Below are 18,573 nucleotides of genomic sequence, written 5' to 3' on the forward strand. Positions count from 1 at the left end.
TTTGATTGTTCTGACCGCAAATCAAAATAACAATAACAAACATTTTAAGAAAAAAGGTCCTCTAAATAAGTAGTGATCGGGCCCGAATTATAGTAATAAAAACGTGACATTGTCATTACATATAATATGGTTAAAGTCATTCATGAACCAACTTCCTTTTTTTGACTCATGTGCTCTGCTGAGCTTTGAGCCTGTTCCATGATTCTGTTCCATGATTCTGTTCCATGAATCTGTTCCATCCGCCTGTTCCGTGAGCCTGTTCCATGAGTCCTTGAGACACTAGTTGTAATGCTTATATTTGTTTGAATCTTTATAGATATGTGCCATGTTTATTACACAGATATACACAGTATTCATATCACATCCTCTGCATTTAGTATTGTAGAAGCTACATTATAATTAGAAATGTCTCAGTATGGCAAACTAATAAACCATGCATAAGGTCATTATGATAAGATATATATATGTTATACCTTAAAACATGCTTGAACCACTCATTAGTTTCATAACATGCACAATTGTCTGTTTAAATTAATTGTTACCACTTTTTGTAAGTGTCTTGTATAATGCTTTCAAGAATAACTTTAAAACATCATTAAATACTATGATATATTTACTTTGGTAACAAATGGAACAATACGACGCTCGAGAGCATTTTGCTTTTAGACGATTTGCTCAAAATATTCCAGTCCAGACCCTCATTTTTATTCAACATATTTCAATTCAGTGTAAAAACTAATGGTGTTAAGAGTCCACTTTGGGGAAACACAATTTCCCACCATTCACAGGAAGACAAACACGAACACAAATTTTAATGCATTCATTTTTATTTGCTTATACAAGTCGAGGTTTTACAGTTTCTTTCCCTTCATGACAATGTTCCTCATCACCTAGTTGATGACGTTTCTAAATCAAAAAAATACATTAAAACCTGGAGTTTGATCTCAGAGCATCAGGCATGAACTGCTGTTAGTCTGTTTTTAGGTACTCATTATAAATCTCAGCAGGGATTTTATAATGAATGTAGTGCAACAGTGGGGGAAAGTTCCAAGTAGAATTCTAAGCACACTAGATATAAAGAAATGTTTACACCAATTAATCCGCAAAAATTGTTGTGTTTCGTTTGTTTCTTCGCCCTCATCAAATTTATTGAACAGTAGGAAACGTAAAATACTAAATAAAGGCTAAGGTTAACAAAATGCATCAGTATAAGAAAAATAAATGCTTCCGTGAGCCTTCAACCCTCAATCATATTCTGGCATTGGAAGCTCACCCGTCGCATGTTTTATATAATGCAAATGCAACTCTGCCATTTCATCAAAGCCCATATCACATTCAACACACTCCCATTCCCAATCCTTGTGCTCGCTCTGCACATTTTCTTCCTTCACCGTTTGTGGCCATTCGGTTTCGGAGTGAACAGATCCAGCCAACTCGGGTGGTTTTGAAATCTTGCCGTGATGCACGGGCTCCACGCAGTCCAACACTCCCGGGCTCGTGTCCATTTCTTGCTCCTCGAGAAGTCTCATTTCAATCGCTTGCTCCTCTGCAATATTTGCGGAGATCTTGAACCCGCTGGACCCAACGTGAACCCCGAGATGCTTTTTCCGATGTGAATATAGACTTCTGGGATGGGAAAAGCTCTTCCTGCAATATGTGCACTGGAAAGGTTTTACTCCGGTGTGGAAGTTGTGGTGGGTCCTGAGCTGTTCAGATTTGCCAAAGCTCTTGAGGCAAATATCGCATTTATATTCCATCTGATTGTGATGCTGCACGTGTTCATCGAGCAGCTGTTCATCTTCAAAGCCTGTGGCACAACTTGAACACCAGGATGGGTTTTGTTTATGAAGATCGACATGTGCCAGCCACGACTTCAAAGAAAAGTCTTTGTTACACTTGCCGCACCTGGGAGGTTTTAATTCAAAGGACCTGTGGACTCTCAGGTGCTCAAGTAGCCGTGTTTGATTGATACATGGCATCTCACACTCTGGACACTGATATTTAACCAGATTCTGATCGCTGGACTCTGGAGCTTTTGGCAACGATATTTCATGCAGCCGTAGGTGTTTTCTGAATGAAACAAAGTATTTATAAACTTTCCCACAGATGGAGCAGACATGCAAATTGCATTGCGTCGGCGCTGAGCCTGTGGCTCCGTCAGCACCGTGTGTGAAGCCTGAGGGGTGTGTCTGCAACAACCTGCTCAGGTCACACCCATCTGCATCGCCACCTGTGTTTGCCCCATCGCCTACTTTCCTAGAATCCAGTTCAGCTGCAGGACTCATGACGTCTCCCAACCGCGCCACCGCCTCCTCTTCCTCGTCTTCCAGGGCATGCTGGTGCAGGTGAGTCTGGAAGACGTCCCAGTTTATAAACTTCAGTCCACAATCCTGGCATGTAATGCTGCACTGGTCGACTAGAAAATTAGAAAAATTACCAAATTAGACATTCTCCAAGTAATGATAGTGATTTCAAGCATAGCAATTTCAATGTCAAGTTATTATGCAGTGTAGAACATAAACAAGGATGCATCTTTTTTTCTATGATGTTCATGCGGTTCAGAAATAGTCTGGTTGTTACTGGTAAAGTTACCAATATTCATTTTAGGAGGTCAAACTTACAGGACTGAGTTGGGGTTCTACTCTGTTAACAGATGGGTGGGGGGGCATGCAGATTAAATAACTATCGATGAGGCCTGGAGTGTCAAAATTATGATTTATGATCAGCAGACAAATTTAGAAAATCTTTTTGTATTTACATTTTTAAAAAATAGACAGAATAAATCTAAAGAATGACAACATTTTAAAAACATTGCAAAAGTGCACAGAACAAAAACTTCTCCATTAAACCATTTTCTAAGTATTTCATGCCAGGTTGGTGTTAAGACAACTTTCTAATCAATAGCTATATCTTTAAAAGCAATTCTGATGAATCAATTTATACTCGCTATTTTTGTTACTATTTTAAGAAGCTTTTTGTAAACCCTTTGGGATTATTCTGGAACATGTACATTTATTAATTTGTACTTTCCCTTCTCTCAAATAAACTAAATAAGACAAGTTCATAAACTAAGACAAAACCAGTACTTATTAGTCAGAAGTGAGTTCCAAAAGTTGTCAACAACAAACCAGACTCATGAAAAACATGCAGATTGACTAAATAGTTTAAATGAATCACATAACCCAGTTATTCACGCAGAAACTAATGAATTTATTTAACTTTTTAGAGCATTTCGTAGTCATCTCGGGGAAAAACAGATTTTCATAAAATATAGCAAAGTAACTATTATACATACAAATACCTTTACCCACCCAGAAGTAAAAAAGTAAACAATCCAACATAAACAAAAGCTCTGTTTTAGTTAAAGTAATGAATAGTTTTTCCACAACTTAGAAATATAACACTGAAAAGGAAAGAACATAGGAGCTTATACATCAATCAATGCTAAATGAATTATATCTAAAATAAAACATGTTGGTGTTAAATTTGTTTTCATGGTAGTTAATGCTGTAATTACTTTTTTGAATACCAATTCACAAAAGCAGTGCACATTGTTGAATTGTATCTTCTCTCTGCTGAACCTCAGGCTTTTAAAATAGAACAAACTAAATTAGTATTAGTTGTGCAGAATTGTTCAATGTCTTCATAAACTTTGAAATATGTGGTGTGTCAGATCTGCTTTTCCTTTGAAGGACAAACACATACATGCATTAATCTGACCAAATATTGCGTTGATATATTTAGATATAAACTGCCAGAATTAAACCATTAATCCCGAAAGAGATTCATTCATGATAGGTCTATTTAGAACAGGAACAAATTAAAACTATAATTGGGACATTATTAAAATATAAAAAAGGTTATTCTTAAACATTTGTACACATACTAATTCAGTGTAAAGGAAAGCCTGGGAAATCTAATTAACCTAAATTAACAGCCCTGTTGTGTTAAAAAATTTTTGCCTGTTTTTTTTTTTACACATACAAATGTATATATATGTGTATGTATATATATACATACACATATATATATATAAAGAATCTCAAATAATCAAGAAATAGAATATGAAAGAATGATTCTACTTCGCCGAAACAAATTTCTAACGAGGAATGTTATAGCTTAACATAGTAATGGAGTTTTGCAACCTCCAAAAGAACCGCCACCAACTAAAAAAAACAAAAACAACAACAATCTACAGTGTCTTCACTTCAGTTTTCCCCCCCAGGTTGTAGAGTCACTTATACTCCACAGGCATGTTCAATGTAGTGCTGGTGCAAATCGCTTTCTTGACAAAAAGTAGTTCCACATTCAATGCAAGTAAGGCCATTCATTGGTCTCCCCTGAGGAGTGGCAGGGGCATCGCTCGGCCTTTTGTAATCGCCGACACACTCCTGGTGATGATCGATCAGGTCCTGAATGTCGCCGAAGGTCCTGGGGCAAATGGAGCAATGGTACAAGTCGTTGTTACAGTGCTGACGTTCGTGTTTCTGTAACGCAGAGGGGGAAAGAAAGGCTTTGCCACAGTGTTGGCACTTATGGCTACTTTGCGACTGGCTGTCTGAGCTCGGTGTGGAGGATGGAGCGGACGTCCTACTGGTGACCGCAGAGGGGACGCTGGGCTTGAGAGGCCCCGCGGTCATCGCAGCGCTGAGCCGTAAGCGGACCTCGTTGGGGAGACGACAGCGGACCTCGTCGTGCCAGGCGAGGTGTTCCTGCAGCTGATTCTCAGTCCAGAAGCCGCTGCAGCACAGGGCGCAGCAATACGGCCGGCTCTTTGCCTTGGTCTTATGGGCTCCCAGTTGTTCCTCGGTTTGGAAAGCTTTCCCACAGTTATCGCACTTGAAGAGGCATTTGGCCGTATGCTCAGACAGGCGGCTCAGAGGTTGGGAAACCTCAGCCATGGTTTCGGGATTTTGGAACTCCCGTTTAGTCTCGTGCTTTTTGTCCAGGCACGCTCTCTTGTGGTCCAGGAGGACGCCCAGAGAACGGCACAGCTTCCCACAGTCAAGGCAGGAGATGAACTTCACAAATGGGGGGTCTGATCGGATTTTCTTCTTTCCTCTGCCAGCAGGGGTACCTTTCACCCCCGCTGCCCTGTTGCCTTTCCTCTGTGTAAGCTCACTGCTTGCGGTAACGGGCTCCGTTTTAATCCTCAAGAGAGCCTTATTTTTACCTTGGATTCTCTTCGAATGAGCCTGCCATTGGTGGGCACGCAGACGTCTTGCTTGAGCAAAGGTCATAGAGCAGAGGGGACAATAGTGGGCTTTGGGCTTCACCGTCGACGACGTGGACCCACTCCCATTCGAGTTGACACCCACCCGTTTCGGGGCTTGGAGATCTGCAGTGTTACGATGCTCGTTTTCAGAACGGGCATCAAGAAGTGACCCTTGCTCAAATGTTTTGTTACACTCGCTCTCAACGCTTTGGGTTGATTCGTCGTGCGTTACAGTTTTGGTTCGACACAGAGGGGTAAACGCCTGGTGACGTTGGAGAACACGGCGGTTAAAAAACGGTTTCCAACATTTGTGGCAATAAAAAGGTCCGTCCTCTGCCTTGTGGCCAGCCAATATCAAATCATCTTTTAGCAAGGCCCGTGAACGTTTCTCGTCTGTGTGCCATCGTTTGTGGGAACCGAGGGACGAGTTGGACAGAAATCGACGCCCACAATCGGAGCAGTGAAAAAGACCTTTGCTCGGCTCTTCCCCTTCAGGTTTCTTAAGCATTGAGGACAGAGACAGTTTGGCTTTCGCGACAGACTTGTAACCCTTCGCGTGAATTCTTTCATGAAAATTTAATGCGCCAACTACTGAAAAGCTTCTGTCACACTTTTTGCATTTGTACTTCAAATTGGTTGCACTTGAGTTTTTTAAATTGCCTTCATGCGTTTGAATTTCTTTCTTTCGCTCCCCGTTGACCATTTCATTCCGTACTTCAGTGTGTCCTGGTATTTGCGTCGAGCTTTCCTGTGCGACAGCCACGTTATCCGTGTGCAAAGTTAGAGTATCGTTATTTTCTGAGGGCTCCGTCTTGCAAATAACTCTTTTAACGCAACGCTTTTGATGAGCCCGCAAAGAGGTCTTCTTGTTGAAATGTGCGAGGCATGTTGCACACTGCAGATCCTCCAGCGCGACGGCAGATCTGGGCGACGACGGCGAGTGCCCGGTCTCGTACCCGTGGCTTTTCATGTGAAACTGCCGCGCTTTGGCCCGCGAAAACAGCTTCCCGCAGTCAGGACAGCTGTACGTGTTCTTTTTCAACTGCTCGACCTGATGCTGGAAAGACTTAATGGGCGGCGGGAGCAACTGGTCGCTATGCACAACCTGGTGCCTCAGGAGGCTGGAGAAAAGACGAAACGACCTGCTGCAGAGTTCACATTTGTGATTTCCGTTTTCATGTTTTCGCATGTGCAACGCCATAATGCCCTTGTGACGGAACTTCCTACCACACACCGGACATGCGACCTTGACACGCTGGCGTCCATTGACAGAGTGCAAAGAGCCGGCCTTTCTGAGCCTCAAATCTGTACACTGAGTCTGACTTTGCTTGTGGGCGGAGAAGGCTCCAAGAGACCAAAACCCCTTCTCACAGCGTTCACAGTGGTAAATCTTGGGGCCGAGAAGGGTTTTCTTTGGATTGTATTCTTTGACAGAAATATTCTCCTTTTTTTGTGCGGAGCAGTTTCTCATGTGTTTAAACAAGCTAGCTGCATGCAAATAAGACATCATGCAATCTGGGCATTGGAAGGGTTTTCTTTTGGGATGATGCAGCAGATGAGAGACTAACGCAGACAACCGTGTGAAGCATTTACCGCACTCGACACATAGCATCTTTTTCTTCGCTATTCCCTCTGCCGCATTATCATCACCACCACCACCAGTTGTATTTTGAGTCTCGTGTTGTTGGATGTGGCTGCAATGTGCTGCATAGCTATTGGCCTCGTGGCCACATGTGTCGCATGTGTGAACTGCCACCGACTGACCTTGGGTCTGCTGTTTTCTTTTACGAACGCCGTGGCACATTCTGTGAACCCGCAGCGATGAAGCGCTAGAAAACCAACGGCAACACTCTGGGCAATCAAATCTCTCCCCTGTCGTCTTATTCTCGGCTTCGCTCGCTACCGGTGCACACGGCTCGTCGGTTTGCTCAAAGTCAATTTCCACAATTTTCAAATCCATCTCCGTCTTTGAGACGAGGTGACTGGTGGAGACGCCAGCGTCATCTCTTACTTCCTGATCCGATTCGCACAGCAGCTCCAGATCAGGGTTCAGGTCTTGGACGGGCTCATCCTCCGATTCACTTGCGCTGATCACCTGTACGTTGAAGTCGCCAGGTTCATAACCCTCCATGTCTTCATCAGTCTCAGATACATGTGCCGCTTCTTCGGCCACGCTGATCGAAAGCACCTTCTCCGATTCCACCAGGTCCCGCTCGGCCTCTTTTCTTGCGGTCTCCGCCGTATCCGGTTGAGGCAGCAGAGAGGTGTGCATCGGAGCCTCCTTCTCCGTTTCTCTGAAAACATCGGTGTGATGGAGCTGGTGGGAGTGAAGGGCCGAGGCCCTGGAAAACTTCAGCCCACAATCTTTACATTCAAACGCCTTCTTCTGGAGCTGACACACTTGCTGAAGAAAGGACTTTGCCGCGGTCTCATCACTGTGCACCAGGCGCTGATGCCTTTCGTAGAACGTTTGCGTCATAAATACTTTGCCGCATTCCTCGCATTGGAACTTCTTTACAGAATCGTTTGAGTGATTGGCATGCCATCGCTTGTGGTTCATGAGGGCAATATGGCTATTGAAAGACTTTTTACACTCAATACAGTAAAAATCATTGGAGCTTTTCTTTGGTTTGTCCATCTTTTCCTCCGGAGAGCATTGACTGTTGCGGCTAAATCGCTGATGTGTTTTAAGACGCAACAAAGCAGTAAAAGCTTTGCCGCATGAACACGTAAAAGTCTTTTCAGGAGTATCAACAGTCTGGTTTTCACTGGGCTTGGCTTCGACCATGGACTCCTGCGTGTGTAATGTGTCGCTCGAACTTTTGTTGCGTGACTTAACTAACTTTTCCTCATGACAGCGGCGGTGTGCGTCAAGAGCTGAAGCGCGAGAATAATTCCGCCCACAGGATTCGCACTGGAACGACTTCTTTTTCAAATGTTCAAGGTCATGAAAAACGGATTTTGAAGCTTGTTTGTGCGAGCGCTGATGGTTGAGGAAGTGTCCAAACACACCGTAACATTTTCCACAGTCTAAACATTCATAGGTGTGATGCTTTGTAACCCCAGATTGTATTTGAACACTAGGCTCCTTTTGAGAGGGTTGACCATGGCTCTTCTCCATATGCGATAATAGTTCACTTGGTTCAAAAAATGATAGTGAACACAGAGTGCAGACGTTAATGCTTTCATTGTCCTTTTCCACATCATGTAAACCATCCAATTTGTTGTCTAAATACATGCTTTCTTGTGGGTGCTGATGTTGATGCTCCAAGTATGCCGCCTCCTCCCTGAAGTCCTCTCCACAAACACGACAGTAGAAAATCCCTAAAAATAGAAAAGGGCAAAATAGGAGGTCAACGCCACTCCTGTTTCCAGAGAACGAAAGACAGAAAAAAATAAAAATCACAAAAACACAGGTGAAAATCATCTCTTTATTTTACACAGGTGATTATCGTTAACAATATAATCAAACGGAAACTTTGCAAATGATATCATCAAAATGTTGTTCTGGATATAACAATATCCATAAAAATACTCACTATTACACCATTACAGAGGGGATAATAAATAAAGCACTATAGCTAAATGTGAAGTAGAATTACTCGGTTATTTCAAAGGATTGCCCGCTCCAGAACGTGTTGGATTCTTAAATAGACAAATGTTACCAAAGCACCACAATGAAATATACAATGTGGTGCTTTACCAGAGAGCTGTTAAAGAAAAACATTGATTTTCTTAACTCCAAACTTGATGCTACTTTCACAATCAAATAGCATACACCAGCATTACTTAAATAAATGACTTCTCAGATCAAAAACATCTGATTACAGACCTATTTATGCTCATGTTCAATGGCAATGACTAGTTTGTGTTCTACTCTGTTGGCTTTTTTCGATTTCTCGTTTATTTGAGTATCATGTGTACGACAAGAGCCGTGTGTAACCGGAGTGACACACACACACACACACACACACACACACACACACACACACACACACACACACACACACACACACACACACACACACACACACACACACACACACACACACACACACACACACACACACACACACCTTTTTGTTTTAGCATTGCCATAAAAACAACTCTGTCCTCCTATTGTTGTTTAGAATGATAGTTTGCAACAATCACAATACCATGATTTATTCATTTCACATCTGTGGATTGTCCACATGCACGATACCCAGTGAGTTGTTATAAGAATGACGGTTAACAGTATACCCAAATCAAAACTCAGGGTGTCTTTTTGACCCATGCTTACTCAAATCAAAACTTCAAATGAGATTATTTAGGTCATGTTGGCCTGCCAGAAAGTATACAACCATGTCAATGTCTTACAAAGAACAGGCAAATACTACAGTTACTATTGTTCAGTATTTGGAATAAAAAAGGGGTCTTTGTTAAACACCATCAATGGTTATGGTATTGAACCATGCATTGTGTGATCTAAAGGGCATGTTATTACACAGGAACTGCCTCAATACAATAAAACCCACATTAATACCAAATCAAGAGTTTGTTTCTGCCAGTCAATGTCAGTCTGGATCAGAAAAGCTGTAATTATATGAAGCTAACCCTACACTTACATTTTAAGAATCGGTGAAAGTGGAGAGCCTTAGATTTAACCTGCATCCTCATACATGTAAGTTAAAGCATACCCTCGATGACCTAACTATGTGCAGCCAGATGCTACTAAATCATGTATAATAAAGCACCACAATGCCGTGCTTCTCTAGCTCCTCAACCTGTCCTGGCCACATGATAACTATGGTATATGTTGTATTAAGTGGCATATTATTTTACTACATAAATACTCCATGTAATGCATATATTATGTTATGTTGAAATGCATATATTGTAGGTGTGAGCATGCTGTTGCCCGGTTAATGCAACATACAGGACTCAGCTCCATTAACATGACATAGCCACGAGGCCAGAGGAAGATAACAATGCAAGTTTCCGCAATGTTATAACAATTGTCATCGTGATGCATTTCCCTTTGCGTGTGTCTGCCGTGAACTGGTCGTTGGTCACCACGCCTGCTACATACTAGTTCATGGTGGACGACATCGACGTGTATCTCGGTTAAGTGACACGACTGGATACGTACGATCAGCGGTGTCCTCGGCCGGCGGAGACGCGTTGTTTCCCGTGTCTCCATCGCGGGGTTTGTCTCCAGCTCCGTCCTCTTGGCTCGCCGAGGCAGCAGCTCCGTCCATCTTGGATTGTCTCTGTCCGGTGACGCTAGCTCGCTCGCGCTCATGAGCGTCACCACGCCAGGGTGAAACGGAGTTTGTCTCGTGAGCAGTAACTCAGCTGAACAAGGCGGAGAGAAGAGAGTATGCTAATCTAGTCCGTTTCCACATTACAAGGCCGCATATCTTAATGTTTTTAGCAATGGGTTTTATGATAAACGCAGCTAGCTAGATGTTACACACGCGCACAAGTACGCGCGCGGCGCTGTGTTGCTGCGCGTGCATTTGTCGGCGGAAGTGGATTCTTCTTCTTCTGTTTGTTTCCTTCAAGAAAGACGGTGGCCTGCAGCAGTTAAATAACATTGTGTTTTAATCTGTTTCTCATAAAAAGGGCCATTAGTTTTCCACTCGAGTGAAGAAGTACACTTACTGAATGACATATGTATTGCTATGAGGATTATGGAAGGATGTTATGAATAAGTACCATTTGGGATGAGGGAGTCCAGTCCCAATTTACCAGATTAATGAAAGTGACTGTGCATAGCATTTGTATTCTTCCTCCAGGCAGGAAAAATGTCAAGGAGAAAATGTGGAATTAACCACAATTTCCCTTCATCAATCATGTTGAGTGCTATCTCCAGTTTTCCACCAAAAAAAATCTAAATTACCAAAAACGTTTCACAGGACTTGACACACTTCATGTCACATCCTAAATTATGTCCATTGTCTTCATAAACCAAATATATAAAGGGAAAACATTTAGCATTTATAAAAACTTTACAAACCAGAATTGAATCCTTTTCTTTGTTGAGTGCTCTTTTATACAAAGTTAAAATTGTAAAGCTTAACCCTGAACTAGACTTCCCTAACAAGTACTGTTCATAACAACATTGTAATTTAAGGCAAATTGTATTTAATCCAATCAGTAGATATTATGGGGAAATTTATATTTCTTTCCATGCTAAAACAATGGATAGAGGTAGAAGTTCACATATTTATACTTAAGACGCTGAAAGTTAAGACACACAGGGACGGTTTGTTTTTGTACAAAAGTGTTTATTTTACAGTTGAAATGATTTTCAGTCAATTATTGGGCCATCAAAGCTACTCAAATGTCCATTGTCATAACAGAGGAGATGGGATTCTGTATTCAGCTAAATATGCAGTTATAAAATCAAAGCATTCAGTATTCACAAAAAAATACATTGCATTGTACTGCAAAAGGGGGACTTAGCTTTATAAATATGGGTACATTCCAATCTGAAATAGTCATTCTGGAAAGAGATACACATTACATGACACTCAGTTTACAGTAGGTGCCAAGTACTGCCACCCAGAATCTGTTTTAAATCTTATTTTAAAGCTCATCAGTCATGACATATTTCCAGTAATTAGTTGAATTTCACAGGACCGATTGGAGCAAAATATCTATATTTTATGTCATCAGTTTGTCTTGTCAATATGATAAATATTAATGACTAATTTAATACAAAATGCACTATTTGATAACAGTGTGATAAATCATTTTGCAATGACACTTTCTCCGTTAACAATAATCACAGTTCAATTTACAGAGAACTCTTACTGTAAAATGACCTTTATGTAACACATAACTATCACAGTTTGCACAGGGCCGTGGTGTCCGTAGTCAGGATGTCCTGACATGTAATAGGCGAACACTACCACCCCATCCTCTCCTCCTCAAAAGAAAAAACGTACATGTCTTTAAGGTATCTTAGAAAAGAGTTGCTCTGGGGTTTGGGAGTGAGGTCACATTGAGTCGACCTCAAGCACAAACTAGGCCTAGAATATCAAGACATGCAGACTGTACTCATAAAAGGCACACAACATACTGTACAGGAAGAAACAGCTAAAATGCTTCAGGACATATGAACATAACTATAAAAGTACTAATATTATGCAAATCTAAATGCCATTTGCAATAAATGCAATATAGACCACAGAACCCCATAAATCTACACCCCTCAGAAGTTGCTTAAACCAGATATTTGGATAACTTATCTGCATTTAAAAAGGGTGGGAAACTAATTGAATGGCGTGTGTATACACCCTTTATTACAAACCTGTGAAATCGAATTTGGTGCTGAACCTTAAATGTGATTAAAGTGTTTAGATCAAATACATATTACTTAATTTGTTTTATTCGAATACCCACTTCACTCAACTGGTCAAACTGCACAATTGAGGGGCAAATAAATTAGGTTCCATTCAGTAAAACGTATACAAAATAAAAACACAGTCTTGTTGTCAGGGTGGAAATGTCAAATCTTTCCTTGTGCATGTTGCAAATAATGCATTTGTAGATCGACCTCCCGGGGAAGAGAACAGCCACATATCATGCACTGGAGAAGCCGTTCTGGGACCAAAGGCAAACGGGGTCCGAGTTTGTGAGGTTCTGTCCGGGGGGCAGGCTGAGGTAGGGGCAGGGTCTGCGTCAGGTTTGGCCTTTCGCTCACTACCGCCCGTGGTGTGAAGAATATAGTCGACGGTGGGGGTCTTGAAAGTGTGACAGATTGAAGAGGATGTGGGCCGGGCACGGCAAGAGGCGGGAGCGGAGCAAGTGGAGGTGTGAAATGCTGATTTATGATGATTTGCGTGCCCGTGACTATTGGCTGTTGCTGCAGCGCCAGTCCGTTCCCTGGTTGGAGTTGCAGCGGTTGGTTACTTTGGAAGCCCCATACTGGCGTTCCCAACCCAGGGCCGAAACGGCGAGGCTCGTACTGAATGGAGACGGGAACCTTCTGTGTCGTTGTGGGACTCTGTCCACTGGGCCTGGCAGTCGACGCCTGCTTTAGCTGCAGCTGAACATCTTGAGCATTTGCCAATTTCTCAGGGTTTGTAGTCTTTGGAATTCCTACCCCGTGGGAGACGGGGGTTGAAATTGGCGTCGCACTGCTTTGGTCCATCTGAGCTGCGGTGGACACGCCTGCTGAGCCTGAAACCCGCTGCGTCTGCTGCTCACAGCCCGGCTTCTCTGGCTGGCTAACAGTCGGCGGCATTACTTGAGGATTACTAATGTCCCTCCCTCCCGTTTCCACTTTTTTAGGAGGCGTGGATGGCGCCTTTTGAATCGCCACTGGGGCACCCACCCATCTCTGCAGCTGAAGTGCTTGACCAACCTTGTTTGGAGAGCCCTGTGAACTTGCTAGAAGAGACGGTCTTATGCTCCACAGAGCTCCCCCGTCTATGTAGGACAAAGGAACAGAAAAATCATGTTGCAAAGAGCTGGTGGAGGCGAGCGCTGTGGATGTGTGCGCGTTAGCCAAAGAAACAGGCCGGCGCTGCTGCATCTCACTCACTGTTGTCGTGCCGGATTTGTTTGGCGCGGCCGTCTTGAGGGAGCTGACAAACGCAGCTGCAGTCTCTTTCATGAGCAATGACTCGGAACTCTGAGCAGATGTGGGGCCAGACTGAGTTATCAAAGGGCTATCTGCGCTGCCCGGACCCCTCTGCAGGCCGGGCTGTGGCGGGCTGTCAAACGGCGTCTGCTGCGGAGCTACGCGCTGCTGCTGCTCCGACGATGAGGCGAGCATCACCTCGCCGCCGTCCACTTTCCACTGCTTCGGCTGACGGGGTAGCTCCTTCTGCCGCCGGCCTTGGGAGTCCGTGCGCGGTGCGAGCACGGGAGGCTGTGGCCGGCCCGCCAGCCTGTGCAACTCGGCACCTCTCAGTGGAGAAACTGGACACGGAGGCTGCTGCGGGCTGACCATTCCGGAGCTTCCCAATGGTCTGGACCAGCCCCACGTGAGCCTCCCCCCTCTCCTCACCCGGCTGCCTCGGCCTCGCATCCGAGCAGCCGGCGGGAGATAATTAAACGGAGGGAAACCCGGGGGCTTGCGAGCGTGGGTCTTCTGGTGCACGAGCAGGCTGCTGAACCAAGAGAAGCTCTTGTCGCACTCCTCGCACCGATGGGGCCGGTCTCCCGTGTGCGTGTTCATGTGGTCCCGGAGCAGATAGGCCAATCCGAAGCTCTTGTCACACAGCTCACACTTGTGCGGTTTGTCGCCGCTGTGCGACAACATGTGCTGCTGGAGTTGCGTCTCGTCGCTGTAGCCTTTGCGGCAGCTGGTGCAGCGGAACGGTTTCTCCTGGTGCAGCTTTTGGTGCGTTTTCATGTTCTGCAGGAAGGCAAAGTCCTTCCCACAGTCGGGACATTTGTACGGCTTCTGGCCCGTGTGGATGATGCCGTGTTGCTGCAAGTAGCTGCTGAATCTAAAGCCCTTGCCGCACACTTTGCACTGGTACGGCCTGTCCTTGGAATGTATGCGCATGTGCAGCTCCAACACGGAACGGTGGCGGAAGGTCTTTCCACACTCGGAGCACTTGTACGATTTGAGACTGATGCCATCGCTTCTCCACTTGCCCTGCACATTATCGCTGCTTAACGGAGTTAATAGATTTTTAGACGGTTTTGCCGTCTTTTCTAAGGGCTGTGCGACAGAATTGTGGACGCTCGACAGATGCATATCTAAACTAGATTCGTCATAATAGACAGACGGGCAGTGGGGACAAGTGTGTCCTTTTTCCCACATCTTGTTATCCTCCTTTGGAGGTTTGTGGGTCCTCTCCAGCGTCTCATGCTCCGCCTCGTGAACAAGCATGTGGGCTCTCAGGTTAGCTGGCACAAAGTCGGTCTCGGGGCAAAGGGGGCAGTCGAAAGTCTGTTTCGGGTCATCGCTCTGGTGCGCGTTCTCTTTTCCCGGCCCTCGAACTGCCTCTTGTGCCGACGTCGGGGCTGGTTGGCACGGCTGCTGAGCGGAGCGCTTGTTTTTGAGCAGTCTGTGCTGGCGGCAGTGCGCCTTCATGTTCTGGGCAAAGGCAAACCGTCTGCCACATTCAGGGCAGCGGAAGGGCTTCTGGCCGGTGTGCAGGTACTGATGCTGATGGAGGAGGCTGCTGTACTTGAAGGTCTTGCCACAGATGTTGCACAGGTGAGAGCGCATGTGGTCGGTGTGCTTGCGCCGGTGGTCTTCCATGACGGAGTAATGTTTGAAAACTAGGCCGCACTTCGGGCATTCGTAGGGTTTCAGGGCGGCGTGACATCGCTGGTGGTAGCGCAGGGACATGCTGTTTGGGAACGTCTGACCACACTCCCGGCACGTGAAGATGCTGTCCTGGGAGTGGAGCATCATGTGCTTCGTGACGGACACCTTGAACTGGAACTCTTGGCGGCACAGGGGGCAGTGGTACGGCTTCTCCACGACGTTGCAGCAGCTGTGGTCCCTCAGCTTGTCCACCATGGAGAAGATCACCTCGCACTCTGCACATTGAAAACGTCCCTCCGTCTTGGTTTGCGTCGCCTTCTTCGGAGGAACGATGACTTCCTCCTTCTCTTTATGTTCATTCCTGTGTTTGATGAGGCTGCTGCGGTGCTGAAAGGTCAGGCCGCATTCTTTACAGGTGAGGGGCGTGAGCTCGTCCTCGTGTAAGTGACGGTGGAGGTTGAACGTCTCTCGGCGGGTGAACCTCTTCCCGCACTCCTTGCACACTAAACGGCACTTTTTGGGCTTCGCTGTAGAGTTCGCGTCCTCTCCTCGGTCTGCCTCGTTTCCTGCCACCTCCTCTACGGCGCCCACATCTCCCGCCAACTCCTCGACCGGTCCCGTCTCTGCGCTCTTCTTCTCCTCCTCCTCCTCCTTCTTCATCTCCTCCTCCTCGGGATGCGATGTCTCCTTCTCCTTGATCCGCTCCGCATCAGCCGTAACGTTATCGTCAACGCGTGCGTCCCGCTGCATCCCTCCAGCACTCTCTGTGGCGCTGCTGGGGTCTGGAGGGGCGGGAAAGCACACATGACAAAAACAACTTAGCGAACAGATCATAACAATGTGCCACCCATCTGTCGTGCATCTAGCTAAACCGCACCCGACGCGCACCGCTGACCCTCTTCAAGTATGAACCCCGGGGTGCTCGTTGTTGTTATGGTCATTACATTTAGCAGAGTTAACTCCTGTACCGGTAGTGATGGCTGCAGCTCGGGTTAGCCCAAGCTAACAGTAAATAAACATGTACAACGTTCGCGTACCGCACGTACCGTTTCCCTCCGCGCGCGTTTTCGCCTCCCGGTCTTCGGTTTCGGACCAGTCGAAAGCCCGTCGCTCGCCGCCACGAGCCTCGGCCATTTTTTCAGCCGATGTTAAGTCCTCTGGTGAATTGCATGTCTTTTGTCCGACTCCAGCACTGGACTCGACACGAACCCCCGAATGGCTGGCAACACACGAGCCGTCGTCCCCCGCTCGCTGCTCATCGGCGGGGCTCTCCGCGGGCTTATTGTGCCTCGGTTCATCTTTCTGATTTAAGCCGCATCTCGACTCCACCGCGCCGGCCTTCTCCCCAGATGTGTTCACCTCCTCCGGCAGGGATTTCTGTCTTTTTGGAGACTCCGACGGGTCTACGGCGGCCATGTTTCCCCCATGCACCCCCATGCCCGGAACTCACAAGGATCATGTTAGCCGAGCTCAGCCAGCCTGACGAGGAATGTTTCCGGTCCACACTTTCAAAATAAGACAACCTTTACTTACGAGCTGTGGTTCAAGTCTGAAAGTATAATCCGAAGCCTTAATTATACATTTCCCTTTGTACACACCAGACGCTTCACAACCTAAAACATAACCATCAACATTGCATTCATATTATGTGACAAATCCACAAGTGATCGGATTAATTTATTTGCAGTCCATGTCTGACTTTTATTAAAGTTTAGTTACATTTCATCGGAACGCTATCTACGAAATATAGATTGTGCAAAACTACGTAGATGATGGCCATACGCTGTTTCTTTGCAACTATCTACAAAAACATTCATCATACTGCATGCAATATTGGAATAAATAGCCCCTACATACTCAAGTATGCTTATACATTTCATAAACACATGAATTAAACTGATGCTGACGAAAGTTTAAGCCAGAAGGTTTTTTAACTTTTTCATTTTAAAAAATTGGCAAGACTTTAAAATTTAACACGGTTGTCTTAAAACACAATAAACGGAACAGTCTAATTTTATTGTTCAACCAAAGCAGACAAAGACCTTTTCATGAAATTGTTAAAAAGCACAAGCATACATTAGCAGGTAAGTACAATAGCTGTATAACTACCATATATGGTAACAACTGCAGATAATGAGTACTTTATGACAATGTCGTTAGTTATTCAGGGGAATTCGGCCAGTCCTGGACTAGTAAGAGCATCATGAGCAGTTTGCCTGTATGGCATGTACAGTGGCATGGTGTTAAACATCAGCACCTACAGTATGTTGTTGTCGGGGTATTAAAGGTCCCATGAGTGAAGTTGTCGCTCCACAAGGCAGAAAGTATTTTAGCATTTGTCTGAGGAACCAAGCTAATGTTAAGGCCACTCTATTATGTCTAATTTCTGTATCCGCTTCCGTCCTCTCTGAAGACAAACTAAAGTGTTCTCGTTTGAGGCGAGAAGTAAAACTCCAAATATCATTTTTTACAGAAATACTGTCAGTAGAAGTTTCTTGTCACATTTGTATGTACACTTTGAGTTTCTAAGTGCTTTCTCCTCAGCGTCGTCTTCTGCGCCTGTGATCGACAGCCCGGCCTCGCCGTGGCCTCTGCACACTTCCATTTGTGTTGCTGGGTGGTTCGGAGGGACAGGTTGCAGGTACATCAGGGGGCGAAGGTGCAGGAAGCACCGCCGCGGCTGACTGATTATTTGAATGCTGGGTGACTTGTGGCAGCTGCTGTACTTGTGTTTGGTTCTGTTGTTGTCCTACATGTGGCTGCTGCTGCTGCTGATGTTCTAGTTGTGTTTGCAGTGGCGCTTCAATCCCCTGTTGTTGCTGCTGCGGCTGCAGTGGTTCTGTCTGTTGCAGCTGCTGCTGCTGCTGAGCTGGTTGTGGCTGTAAGTGCTCTTGAGAGGTTTGCAATTGGTATGCTTGTTGGACACGATGTTGCTGTGGTTGTTGCTGGGCCTCAAGCACTCCCAACAGCCTTTGTAAGAGAACATTGTTTTGTTGTAGACTGGATGCCAATGCCTCTTGTGAAGCGACAAGTGTTCTCATGTCCTGCCTGAAACCATCCCCGAATTCCCGCAGACTCTTTTCTACCCTGTTGCCCAGCTGAATGGCTGCTTCCCCTAACCCTCGTAGCTCATCTT

General features: G+C 45.3%; 2 protein-coding genes across 5 annotated transcripts; both read right to left on the bottom strand.

Annotated features, from left to right (window-relative positions):
• Positions 1 to 815: 815 nt before the first annotated feature.
• Positions 816 to 10,687, bottom strand: si:ch211-261d7.6 (zinc finger protein 91). Of its 2 annotated transcripts, XM_056444499.1 has the most exons (3): positions 10,347 to 10,687; positions 6,980 to 8,539; positions 816 to 2,416 (listed from the first exon to the last, which is right to left on the bottom strand). In XM_056444499.1, the coding sequence occupies exons 1-3, from the start codon at positions 10,453 to 10,455 to the stop codon at positions 1,245 to 1,247; spliced, it is 2,841 nt and encodes a 946-aa protein (XP_056300474.1). In that variant the 5' UTR covers positions 10,456 to 10,687; the 3' UTR covers positions 816 to 1,244. The 2 variants fall into 2 exon arrangements, with proteins under 2 accessions (XP_056300474.1, XP_056300473.1); XM_056444498.1 differs by lacking the exon at positions 816 to 2,416 and having other exon boundaries at positions 2,699 to 8,539.
• A 785-nt stretch (positions 10,688 to 11,472) lies between these two features.
• Positions 11,473 to 16,952, bottom strand: zgc:66448 (uncharacterized protein LOC327401 homolog). Of its 3 annotated transcripts, XM_056444812.1 has the most exons (3): positions 16,475 to 16,952; positions 13,752 to 16,219; positions 13,538 to 13,636 (listed from the first exon to the last, which is right to left on the bottom strand). In XM_056444812.1, exons 1-3 carry the CDS (start codon positions 16,872 to 16,874, stop codon positions 13,613 to 13,615), a joined length of 2,892 nt encoding a protein of 963 aa, XP_056300787.1. In that variant the 5' UTR covers positions 16,875 to 16,952; the 3' UTR covers positions 13,538 to 13,612. The 3 variants fall into 3 exon arrangements, with proteins under 3 accessions (XP_056300786.1, XP_056300785.1, XP_056300787.1); XM_056444811.1 differs by having other exon boundaries at positions 11,473 to 16,219; positions 16,484 to 16,945; XM_056444810.1 differs by having other exon boundaries at positions 11,473 to 16,219; positions 16,475 to 16,945.
• Positions 16,953 to 18,573: the final 1,621 nt, after the last annotated feature.

This window comes from Pseudoliparis swirei, chromosome 22, assembly GCF_029220125.1.
Source record: "Pseudoliparis swirei isolate HS2019 ecotype Mariana Trench chromosome 22, NWPU_hadal_v1, whole genome shotgun sequence".
Classification (NCBI taxonomy): Eukaryota; Metazoa; Chordata; class Actinopteri; order Perciformes; family Liparidae; genus Pseudoliparis; species Pseudoliparis swirei.

What these genes read in the sequence shown, in the direction of transcription:
- zgc:66448 (XM_056444810.1), bottom strand. Translation starts at nt 16,874, where the DNA reads ATGGGGGTGCATGGGGGAAACATGGCCGCCGTAGACCCGTCGGAGTCT. An exon ending in GGAGGGAAACGGTACGTGCG is followed by an intron (nt 16,220 to 16,474) that starts GTACGCGAACGT and finishes CCGCCCCTCCAG; the next exon opens with ACCCCAGCAGCGCCACAGAG.
- si:ch211-261d7.6 (XM_056444498.1), bottom strand. Translation starts at nt 10,455, where the DNA reads ATGGACGGAGCTGCTGCCTCGGCGAGCCAAGAGGACGGAGCTGGAGAC. An exon ending in GGCCGAGGACACCGCTGATC is followed by an intron (nt 8,540 to 10,346) that starts GTACGTATCCAG and finishes TTCTATTTTTAG; the next exon opens with GGATTTTCTACTGTCGTGTT.